This window comes from Carassius carassius, chromosome 50 (genome assembly GCF_963082965.1).
Source record: "Carassius carassius chromosome 50, fCarCar2.1, whole genome shotgun sequence".
NCBI classification, from domain to species: domain Eukaryota; kingdom Metazoa; phylum Chordata; class Actinopteri; order Cypriniformes; family Cyprinidae; genus Carassius; species Carassius carassius.
In genome coordinates, this window is record NC_081804.1 from 16035421 (window position 1) to 16047699 (window position 12279).

Sequence of the window (12279 nt, forward strand, 5' to 3'; positions counted from 1 at the left end):
TTAAACATTGCAAGAAAAACAGTTCTGAGAAAATACCGTGATTTATGAGAATTGTTACGCCTAAGCCATGCAAAGAAAATGCGTGCATGCACACAGCAATACGTCAAAAGCAAAGAGCAGGAATGGCCTTTGAGCTTCCCGAAGGCCACCATACCATATTTACAGTAAAACTGACCCAAGAACAGCTTTTTTTTTGTCATCCATTGTACACACACAATGATATGAAGCTGACATTGATATCGAGATGTTCATTTCCTCCCCATAGAGGCTAAACTGCATTCTTAAATTACTGTTAAATTAGATTTTTTGTGGTTCATCTGTTTTTACATAATATTTTGATCTCTTCTGAAGTCCACGGTACTTTTACAAATCAAGACATAAGAAAGTTTCTTTAAACAAACAAAATTGTGTTGCCCTGATACAAACACATTATTGTCATAAATAACATTCAAGTTCTCATATATAATAAGATGACAATAAATAAGGACAGAGATAAAAACAGAAGGAAAAATACAAAAAAAATTCCACACACATAAAAAACATACATACATGATGAAATGATCAGGAATAAAATAAAATAAAATAAAACAGACAAATCAAACTGCATTTCAGTGTCTACCCAAATTGATTAAATGAAACAAATGGTTCCATCACATAATAAATACAGAATTACAAGGGTTAAAGAATAATTCAATAAAGACAACACAAGATTTCAAATCTGAATCTACAACAGAACTAAAGCTAGTGTCACATCTAGACATTTTATTTGTCCATAATTATGTTAAATCTGTACAACAGAGATTCATTCATTAGAATAAATTCATTCAGCACTATTCCCCCCCACCCCATCCCAAGTCCCAAACTCACTGAAATCCATGTTTCAGTCCTTTCGCAGCAATGATTTCAGATCAAGTGATGTTCTCCAAACATAAAGTCATTAATAAATAAAAGAGAGCGCAAATGGAAACGATACAGTTTGAAAAAGTCCACATCCTCCACGACAAGCTCTCAAACTTCTCTCATCTTTTCCTTCTCAGTTTGTTTCCATTATTTTCCCCCCTACGGTCTTCATGAATCTGAGTGCAAACATCCTAGAGTTGTGAGTGTGTGCTTATGTCTAGTATTTTAAGTGTGAATCTGTTCCAAACCTAGTAAGCTGCCTTATTGTTTAAAGAATGATACACACTTTTATGACTCTTCTGTTTAAAGAAACTCTCTTTGCTAAATCAAGGCAAAAATTGTGCACCAGGTTTCCTGATTCGTAACCTCATAAGTAACGCACTTGATGAAGGAAGCATATTGCCATAAAATCAAAAAGGTATTTGCGACTTTTAAAACTTAAATTTTTTTTTCTTGCAATTTGGAGTTTTCTTCTCAGAGTTGAAAGTTTTCATCTCACAATTCTGAGTTTATGTCTCTCAAATCTGAACTTTTTTTTTAAATAAAATCTGAATTCTTCGATTAATAAGACAGAATGGGATATAAAATGTCAGACTTGATTATTAATTGATTTCAGTAGAGTCTGCCATTAGCATATTGCCAAGCTAAAAACTTATATGAAACACTCTTCAGCTCTGTTACCGCTCGGTTACAGCTCTGTTACCGCTTGAGCCGGAGCCCAATTGTTTTCCACTCAAAAAAATCCTGGGCCAGTGATGGAGAGGGTTCTGCTCACTGCCAGAGGAAGTGTGAGCCAGTTCTGAACAAGTGCTGAGCACTGACTCCAGCTCCAGCACCAGCCCCAGTAGAAGAATGGTTTGTGTGACACAAATGACAGTCCTGAAGCATGTGCACTAGAGACTCAATTCTCAACTGACATCAGTACAGCTTCTAGCTTGCATGTTGCTAAGCTAACAACTGCACAGAGAGACTCAATGTTCAATTGATTTCAACAGAGTTTGATGTTAGCATGTTACTATGCTAACAGATTCATACTTTATTGGACAACAAAATACATAACACAAAAATTGGGTAAAATAATCCTAATTTTAATTAAAGCACAAAGGGTGCTTTCTCTGCCATCTTTAACGCCATTTTTTTACTAAATGTGTTGCATTGCATTAAGGGGCTGCCTTATCATTTGATCAGAGTGCGGTATCTTAGAGGCAGCTCACTACGTTTTGGAACAGAGCCTGTTGGTGCAGCTGGTTACCACTGGCTGGTCAACCATTTTAACAGGTTGAGGAGCTGAGATGATGGCGGGGTGCACACAGGTTGAGTGGGAACAAAGTCTGGGTATTCGTATTTAGTCCTCGGATATAACTGAGAGCGGGAAGGGAAGAGTATGAGGAAGGATGAAGCGTCCATCTCCTTGGTAACCTGCTTGTTCATCATGAAAAGTGCCGTCTGTCAATAAATGTCCGTCTCAGGATGTGCAGGGAAGTGGGGGGCGGAGTTTTAATACATTTTCTGGATAATTCCTAGCAGCAAAGACAAGCCATCACAAAGGTGAGGAAAACAGTAAAGACATTAAAAACATCGAGGGAAGAAACAACAGGGGTTTGGGTAGGGGCTGGCACAACGACATGGCAGAGACGGTAAAGGGCAAATGTGTCTGGATTTGTGTCATAATTTGTTTTTGAACAGTTATTCCATCATACAAAATTTTGTACAAATATAAATTCCATCAACTGTAAGGGCATGTTCATTTTAGCGTGCTTTTATGTTGCTACGTAAAGTTTTAGGGCTGCTCGTGTGTCCCAATTGATGCCACCAGCTTGGCATTGTCCCTGAGATTGCCCGCTGGGCATTTAGAGTCACTAGGCTGAGAGCCGTGGTGACGGGTGTGAGGTGGGTGTCTGTTGGGCGTGCCAGGTGGAAGAGGCACCTGGCCGTTCTTCTCGTCTGAAAAAAGTTGTTTAATTACGTCAAAGAAGTTACTCAATGGGCTGCCTAGGTACACAGACAGGAAGAAAAGGAAAAAAAGAGAACAAATAGAGAAATGAACAATGGGTTCACACGAGGAGAAGTGGACAGAAAGGGGAAGAGAGATAGGAGAAGGGAGAGAAAGAGGGGAAATGTCAGGACTAAGCTGGCCATTAGCTACAATATTTTACCAGGATGTCTTTTCTGCAAATTGAAAACATAACCATAATGTTGCTAGTGCTATGCGTAATGAGTTGAGCAAGAGAACAGCAAAATAATTAGCTGTAGTTTAGATTGATAATAACATAACATAATAATATAAACATAACATAAAATAACATAATTAAATGGGTAATTGAAGTGTTTATTTCTGGAGCGGTGAGTGTAATCTGACAGTAGTGCATTAAAACCACAGTGAGTCATACCGTCCTGAATGAGACACAGAGTGAATGAATGTGACGAGTTGAAAGCAAAGGAGAAAGAAAGAAAGAAAGAAAGAGAGTGAAAGAAAGTGGGGTGGCAAAAGAGAAGGACGACAGGAGGAGCAAAAGCAAGGATCTACTTTGTTCAGATGGTCTGGGATTTCTTTCTGTTACCCAACACACAGTGAAACCTCCTCAGAATGGCAGCAACAAACACTTGAAACTCTCATTATTAAATGCTACTTGATAAACACTGGAAGTAGTTACTAATATGTGTGCATATACAGTAGGGGCCAAAATAGCATTGGCAAAAATTTATATATATATATATATATTTTTTTTTTTCACTATATTACTATATATACTATATTATATTATTTACTATTTTTACTGATTAAGAAGTTTAATTAGTGGAATAATACAATTTAAAATGTAATATTGAAACATTAATGCATATATATATATATATATATATTTCATTAGTCCAATCTTCATTGTTACATGATCCTTCTAACTGATTTATTACTCAAGAAACATTTCTTATCATTTCAGGTTTTCATTAATTATAAAAAGAATAATAAATAATTACATATATTTTTATTCTAGAAAATGTATCATCTTCTTTTATTAAACTGAAAAAGAAAAATGGCCAAAAGTGACCATAAAGACATGAATAATGTTATATTTTAAATAAATGTTCTTTTGAACTTTCAATTCATCAAAGAATCATGGAATTTTTTTGATCACATTTATAATTAGTAATAATTGAACACCAATAATAAGTCATAATAACTGAGCAGCAAATCGGCTTGTTTGATTGATTTCGGGAGAATCGTGTGACATTAAAGACTGGGCTAATGGATTTGTCATCACAGGAATAAATTACATTTTAATTAAATTTAAAAATGTATTTTAATCTATGATCTTCAAATATTAACCAGACGAAGTCATTTAAATAAAACAAAAAAGATAAAATGGCAAATAACCCAACATGGCTTTATATATCAATAGATACCAGTGCATTTTTTTTGAATGCTCAAAGAAGGCCATGCAATTCTTTTGTATAGTTCACAGATTTTTGCCTCAAATACTGTCTGTGGAGATCCATTAAAAGTAGTTACTGAAACAATCTGCACTGGTGTGCATTTGAAAAACTCAAAAGTTGGGATATATGCATTGGTATTGTCTATTAAATGCTGTTGTTCACCTAACAGACCACTATGTGGAGCTGTTATCATGTGTCAAGAAGAGAGGATGTTCAAGGGGGGATGGAGAATAAGATGGACAAGTGCCTTTTCTTTTTGTTTCTCCTCTGAAAAAATGAATCAATAAAATCAGACGTTCATCTTTGAAGCTCTGGACAGTTCAAGGTAACAGAGGACATATACAGAAGAAAAAATTTCCCAAAACTTGGTATTTTATAGTGATGCCCCTGATTTGTATCTTCTGTGATCTGGTTGGTTTAGCACAATAATTGATGGTGAGACAGCAGGATTTCACTTTTAGGGCTATCCTGTCCTAAAAGGTAGCAGGAACCTTTACATAACCAGCCCAGATCAGTCATTCAACAAAGACACTGTCTCTCAAAACAAGAAATCATGAAGCTGAGGTACCCACATTTGGAGTACCTGTTGGGAAAATCTACCTTTAATGCCATCTGAGAAATGGGAGCAGCGTTGTGGCCGAAGGGATTCACCACTAACTGGAAAACTCCTCCATTTTTTCTAGTGTCTGAATGGGGATTGCTTTTGGGTGGGATCATGTGGAGAATACTGTGATGCTGTGGACGAGGGACATGCATGATGGAGGAGGGGTATAAACAGGCATGAGAGGGATCGGGGGGGGGGGGTTCGGGACGGAGTCGGGGAAGGGACGGGGCATATATACTCACCAGACAACTGCTGGACTCCCGGCTGGTCGTGTGTGCTTAACAACTGCGCCTGAATCGTTTCTACCACCCGCTTGAAACGCCGGCTTGGACCTACAATAAAGTGTAACAGGTCACATGTCAACCCTGTTGACATTTTGAAACAGTTAGAGCTGAGTTTCCTTAAAACAAATAATCGACTACTCGTGCACTTGGTTTGAATTCTAGTGAGAAATGCTCCACACACAAAAAAATTGGAGCCTTTTAGGAATATGATGGAAATTTATTGTAAAACTACTTTTATTTTGCAGTCTTTCTTCTCTCTGTTAGGTGGACAATGACATTATTTAACATCCTGCATGCTGAAGTGGATAAGAGCTGCTGCTGGCGCTATCATCTGGAGACGTAATGGATATAAATGGCAGAAAATAAGGGAGAATGATGCATTAGACGAAATATTAATGCATTTTTAGGCGTTCTATTTATCTTATGTTGTTATTGTGATCTGCAATATACTGATGGGATAATAAGTGTGTAAAAGGCTATTTGGCTCAGTCTTAGAATTGAATGGACATATTTGTGAGTACTGTTCCTTAGAGGACACAAATACAATTCCTGCCAAGACTAAGAGTAAGACTGTCAGAAATGTTCATAATCACATATCTCCATAAATCAATTTGCCCATTAAGTTTCCTCAAGGCAATGGCAATGTCAAAACAAACGTTTTCACAAACAAAACATGACTCATCTGTTATATTTTTCATAATTTATAATAAATGTTACTACAAGTCGTGGACTAATGGTTAGAGAGTCGGACTCCCAATCGAAAGGTTGTGAGTTCGAGTCCCGGGCCGGCAGGAATTGTGGGTGGGGGGAGTGCATGTACAGTTCTCTCTCCACCCTCAATACCACGACTTAGGTGCCCTTGAGCAAGGCACTGAACCCCCAACTGCTCCCCGGGCGCCGCAGCATAAATGGCTGCCCACTGCTCCGGGTGTGTGCTCACAGTGTGTGTGTGTTCACTGCTCTGTGCACTTCGGATGGGTTAAATGCAGAGCACGAATTCTGAGTATGGGTCACCATACTTGGCTGAATGTCACGTCACTTTCACAAATGCAGGAACAACCGAAACCACATAAATGCTTTAATCCTAATCGTATATATACATATAACATATACATGTGTCTTATGATTGATGAGTCTGAGAGTGAAGAAAAAAGCTATGAAGAAAAGATTGCTATATATATATAGCTAGCAGCGGGTTTGATTGTGGTTACCTGAGAGCAGAGTGAAGGTGACTGAATAGATGCCGTTCTCCTTGGTGGCCGCAGTGCTCTCGGTGTACGTAATGTCGACCTGGAACTTAACAGGCTTCTGGAAGACGGTGGGGCCAGCGGTGGATTTATACTCAGCCCGAAAACTTGTCTGCGAGACAACGCTGTGACTGAGGCTGGGTATCTGAGGAAGGCAAGGATCAGTTCATTGTTACATATTTGGAAGCACCTATGAGGAACATCAATGGAGACAAAAAGGTGCGGTTACGTGAATGGTTATTTGGTTAATTTTTCCAGGCCAAATCCAGTCATTTCAATAGGAATCTAGGTCTTCTGGAATTTCAGATTTTGCAGACTTCGCATCAGATTCAAATCACCATGGGAGTTTGCCATGTTGACCCACAAAAAGCTGCTTTATTTAAAAGTGAGTTCTGAGTTTCACTAAGCTTTTGCGAATGGATGTTTATAAGCAAAATCAAGTAATTTCAATAGGAAAGTCTGGGAATGTCATGTTTCCACTTGCAGATTTCACAAAGATCAAATTGGTCAAGAGAATTGACCAAAAGAAAGCTGTTTGAGTTGCTATACACATCGCTACCAGCGCCGACTAGTAACTGATTACATGTAATGTTGATTATGTAATCAGATTCCAAAAAATAAGTACTTGTAATTAAATTACATTTGAAAATACTTGTTTTCAGACTACAGTTTTTTGTTGTTGTTGTTGTTGATTTGATTACACAATTATATTTTATTCACACAATAGCAAGTACCCCCTGAGATTTTATGGTAACAAGGTAACAATAATTAAGTAACACATTTGCATGTTCACGGTCCTCTGATGCAGGTGAATGGTCACATGGCATGCATGTTAACAAATAAAATATTTTAGATATTATATATTATTTTCTTTCTCTTTGTATCTTTTTTTATATCAATATTGTACAACATAATGCTATTTAAATCAATGCGATAAACAGGTTAGGTCAAAAGTAATCTAAAAGTAATCAAAAAGTAGTCCAATTATATTACATTCCTAACTACAGTTTTTTTGTCACGTAATTTCGAATCAGTAACAGACAACAATTTCGGAGTAATTTACCCAGTACTGCTACTCTATTGACAATGGACTTTTTCCCCGCAAAATTGTGTAGAAATTAACTTTTGTGTAGCTGAAGGTGAGGAAAATGTCGCTTACCGTGACAAATCAACTTTTTAAGCGCATTTTAAACCACTTGCAGGTCTAAATGGCAGACTAAACTTCCTTCCCCTTCTGCACAAACCTCTTGAGGCACAACATCTAAATGCTAATGATTCCTGCCCTGCGTTGATTTCCATTGACCTCGAATGAAAGAGGCAGCCACGGGGAGGATGGAAACATCACAGACTTGCATTTTACAGAATTGAAACAAATCAGAAAGGTATTTGCAAATGTAAAAAAACAGGCTTCCGGCCAAGCCTATCAAAACCGGCGCGGCGAGCAAAGTCTTTCAATCTGATAGAGAGAACGCAGAAGCATGTATTCAAATATTCATAGCTGCCGTTTACAACGGAGGAATGAAACAGTATTGGAGACATGCAAAAGAGATTGCTTACCGAGAGAAAGGCGTGGACGATGTCGGCTTTTATAGAGCTCAGTGGCTTGTCCCTTATAACCACAAAGATCTGCTCCTCTTTCTCTAGGTTGATGAAGTTACCAAACCAAGATTTTTTGGCAAGCCTGCAGAGCGAGAGAAATATGCAACATTAACTTTTCATGAAGTCTTCAGGGGATACAAGATCAGTCCTTATCAGAGCTCAGAATAAGATAGATCCTATGGCGCTTATGCAAAATAAATTGATACTGAATAATTCATAAAAGAAAGTTTGTGAAAGAACGGCACAGCAGAGGGTCTACAAATTAACATGAACTTTGCATGAGGTCATATTGATGGCTGTGGCAAAAATCTAATTAAGTCATATAAAAATCCATAAGGTGCTCTTGTCTCACAGCTATGTTTGCACAAATGTATTTATTTATTTATTTTACCTAAAATGAATTAAAGGAAATCACTGGTTGTAAAAGCCAAAACATGACAGCGTAATGTGTTATGATGTCAATTTCAGAAGATTTGCCAGGTTTGGAGCTCAACGCACTGTTGCACTGACCTCTACGACTTTTCAGTTAATTTGGCAATGATAAAATTTTTTTGGAAAATGTATCTATAATTTAATAAATGGACTCTGAATTAATCAGTAACACTCACTTTTGCGTTTCTGTAAAATTTCTAAAAGATGTATTCGCAAGTTTGAATATTTCTGGAATGATCCAGATTGGTGCGTTGGATTCAGTGCAACATCAGTTTCAGGGTTAGAAAATACAGATATTTGTTCATTTTAATTTTATCTTCCTGGGCGGGTTGCAATTTAGAGAGCTTATGCATGGGAAACACTGATGATGCCGTGCTTAAAAATTTACCCATAAAACTTTTTTGAGAACTGTGAACAAAAATATCCCAATTGTACATTTGTAATAATTCACATTTATAAATCTGAATAAATAATCACAATTTTTATATGTATTTTTTTTTGCATATACATATTTATAATTGTTTATATCAGCTCTCTTTTAATAATTTATATTATATTATATATTTGAATATACAGTTTTATAAATGTTCATATCAGTTTATTCTTATTTATTTTTTGCAATAATTCAATACATTCATTCAGCAAGGATGCATTATTTTGATCAAGTGACAGTAAAGAAATGTATAATTTCACAAAATGTTTTCATTTCTATTTTTTATTAAACTGAATTCCATTTTGTCAAGAGACACTATTTTTTAATTTGTTTTGAATATTGATATATATATATATATATATATATATATATATAAAATGTTTCTTGATATTTAAAAGTTTAATACTATTTAGAATGTAGTATAATCACTGAACATACTGACTTTGCATTGCAAGGAAATACTTGTAAATAAATTCAGAGTATAAGTTGCAGTCATATTTTGTTAAAATATATATTTATTATTGTTAAACAACTGTTGTATTTTTGCCACAGTAGGTCTCTAAAAATTAAAGCATTTCTGTTGATGGAAAAATCAAGCAAAACCCCTGGTGTTTAAACTAGCAGATGTAATTTGGTCTCATTTTAACATACAAAGGAATAACCGTCTGTCTGAACATCGTTCTAGCTCAAAAAAGCTTCAGTCCGCCACTGTTGTATATCAACAAAGCACAGTCGCTCGCAACTTCCAGAAACTGATTTATGGCAGAGGATGACAAAGGAAAGCAGAGAGAGCTGCGGCTTATCCAGCTGGCGTGGAAAGCGGGAGAGAGAGGAGGATAAGTTATGGAAGACAAAATAGAAAACAAAAGAGGATGAGGCATCACTCCGTGTGGGGGAGAGAGTTTGTGACTGCTGTCTGCTGTGTGCTGTGTGCTGAAACCCGCCTCAGTGGGAGAAAGATACGACTGAGCTTCCATTAGACTGGGAAAAAAAAAGCCCAGTCTGGTTTAACAGAAGCAAACATAACTCACAATGATTTCTGAAGTGCTCAGGGGTTTTACATCACCACTGTTGTCGGGTAAGTATTGTTCAAGGTCTGCTATTCGTCTTTTTCAGAAGATGCTTTTTGGCGGTTGCATGTTGCTGTGTTTCCAGCACAAAACTGATTTAATGGTAAGCTGAAAACGCATTCTGGCTTTTTTATATAAGCCAAACGTCCCAATAATAATAATAAAACCTGAAATCACCTGTACTGTAGGGACCTCCCAGGTAAATAAAGGGAGTAAATAAAATGTAAAAATACTTTACATCAGGGTTTTATTTAAAAGTACACTAGACTGATTCTGATTATGTGTAGCAAAACAAATCAATAAATACAATTCGCAGAAGTACAGTAAGTGATCCAATAATTTTACGAATGCGGTCATTATAAATATTATTAATATCCCTTTACTGCACTCTACATAAAAATAAATAAATATATAAATAAAAACAATTCATTAATTCAGTTGAAAGTATAGCAGACCAAGACATTTTATCTTGCACAGGAAAAAAACGAAACAAAAAAACAATCCTCTCTCTCTCTCTTATGAAAAAGGTTCCCAAAGCTCCTGAAAATAAGTATAATATATGGGAAATCCATAACATGCTATAAAAAAACTGTGTACTCACTCTGGGGAAGACTCTGGCGTGAGGCTGGACATCTCCTCTTGAGTGGGAACTGTTCAGAATAAAGCAAGGATCTTAGCATATTCCATTTTTGTCATTCATCAAAGTTGTGTATCACTTTAAAATTATTTATCTAATTTAACATCTCAGCATGTAGGACAGAAATAATTAGTTGCATTTGTCACAGAGTATTTGTCACAGGTTGCCCATTTGGCTTGGGATGAAAGGTTATGCCAACAATAATACTGGATCATTTAGTGGTCACATGCAGGAGAAGGTATTAAGAAATGCAAACTGATGCTACTAAAACAACGTGAAGTGGAAACCATGGTAGCAGGCTTAAAATTAGTTTACAGTCAGTATGTAAATGAGAGCATTTAGCCACAACAAGCCATGAAACAGATCCAGTCAAACTGGAGGAGGTAAGAGCTTTATTTCAGGCCTATAATGACTCAATGTAGAGTGACTACGTTAAGAGGGATTTAGAAGATCTAGTCAAAATCATCTCTTTGTTGGCCACCCAAACAATTCCAGGTGTTTGTGACTTATTACCGAGCTAATCGTAAACCCAGTTTATTTAAACACCCCATGAAACAGTTTAAGGGGAATTCATTTTTTTCTTTGCCCACAAGGTTGACGCACAATAAAAGTCCAACAGGAATTTGGGACAGGTTTTTAAACAGCCAGTAAGTTTGTTTGGTGTTCATTGCGGAAGTTTGAAACAGATCAAAGAAAGTTCTCTGTCAAAGAGAACTTTCCAGGAACACTGTCGAGCTACCATTGGTCACTGGCAATTACATAATACGTATGTTTGCTCTTATATACTCATCTAAACACTGCTCACAGCAGTGTGGCCAGTGTCTGGATGATTGTTAATAGTATATCACTGCAAAGATAGCTCGAACCTCTTTTTCCCCCTAAGCGAAGAACAAAAAATCACTTTGCTGTGAGTGTATCGGGGTCTTTAAGGGTCCGTGTATATTTTGGTCATTTGATTTTCTATTTAAAAATAAATAAAGATAAATGAGAAACGGTTTGATTTTCGTTTTTTCGTTTTGTTTAAGAAACGGAAAACGAAAATTTAGCTGCATTTTTCGTACTTTTGTTTGTGGGTAAAAAATGAGATTATGCTTTAATATTTGTTTGAATGTGTGGGCGGAGCTGAAACGCCCCTTTCATCCCTTCTGTACTGCACCGACAAGAGGCAACCGCAAGCTCAGTTCATTTTCACCAGGAGAGAAGCGGCAGACAGCAGAGCATATTAATCCCGCGGATTCTATACTAGTGGTGCTTGCAAGCTTTATATATATATATATATATATATATATAAAAAATTTTGACCAAACAGAAATTAATTTATTCAATGACATATGAATTTTACTGTAGGCCTATATGATCTACAATGACATGAAATATGCAGATTTTTAGCCTACTAATTTTATTCTATACCTATTTAAGAAAAACCTCACAAGTAGCCTATGTTTTCATTTGCTATTACAAACAACAGCAACTGAAGCTTTATCTTGTAGAGTGTAGTCTGCTGCACTTCTCTGATCGGCGGATCCCGATCCACACCTTCCATCCCGAAAACAGGGGAAAGAGCTTCAGCTCCGTCAGTTTGGATCGTAAAACACCCTAAATAACACGAAAACCTTACAAGACTCAACACGATGTGCTTTC

The 12279-nt window shown here is 36.6% G+C and overlaps 1 protein-coding gene across 4 annotated transcripts in view; it reads right to left on the bottom strand.

Annotated features, from left to right (window-relative positions):
* Positions 1-1307: 1307 nt before the first annotated feature.
* LOC132133354 (serine/threonine-protein kinase BRSK2-like) overlaps positions 1308-12279 on the bottom strand; it is a 209140-nt gene continuing 198168 nt past the window's right edge. For 3 of the 4 annotated variants that reach the window (XM_059546138.1, XM_059546141.1, XM_059546139.1), the window contains exons 15-19: positions 10603-10651; positions 8025-8148; positions 6432-6612; positions 5179-5268; positions 2430-2892 (exon numbers count right to left, since the gene is read on the bottom strand). In XM_059546138.1, coding sequence (XP_059402121.1) covers positions 2681-2892; positions 5179-5268; positions 6432-6612; positions 8025-8148; positions 10603-10651 — 656 coding nt within the window. In that variant the 3' untranslated portion in view covers positions 2430-2680. The other variant, XM_059546140.1, reaches the window with a different exon arrangement.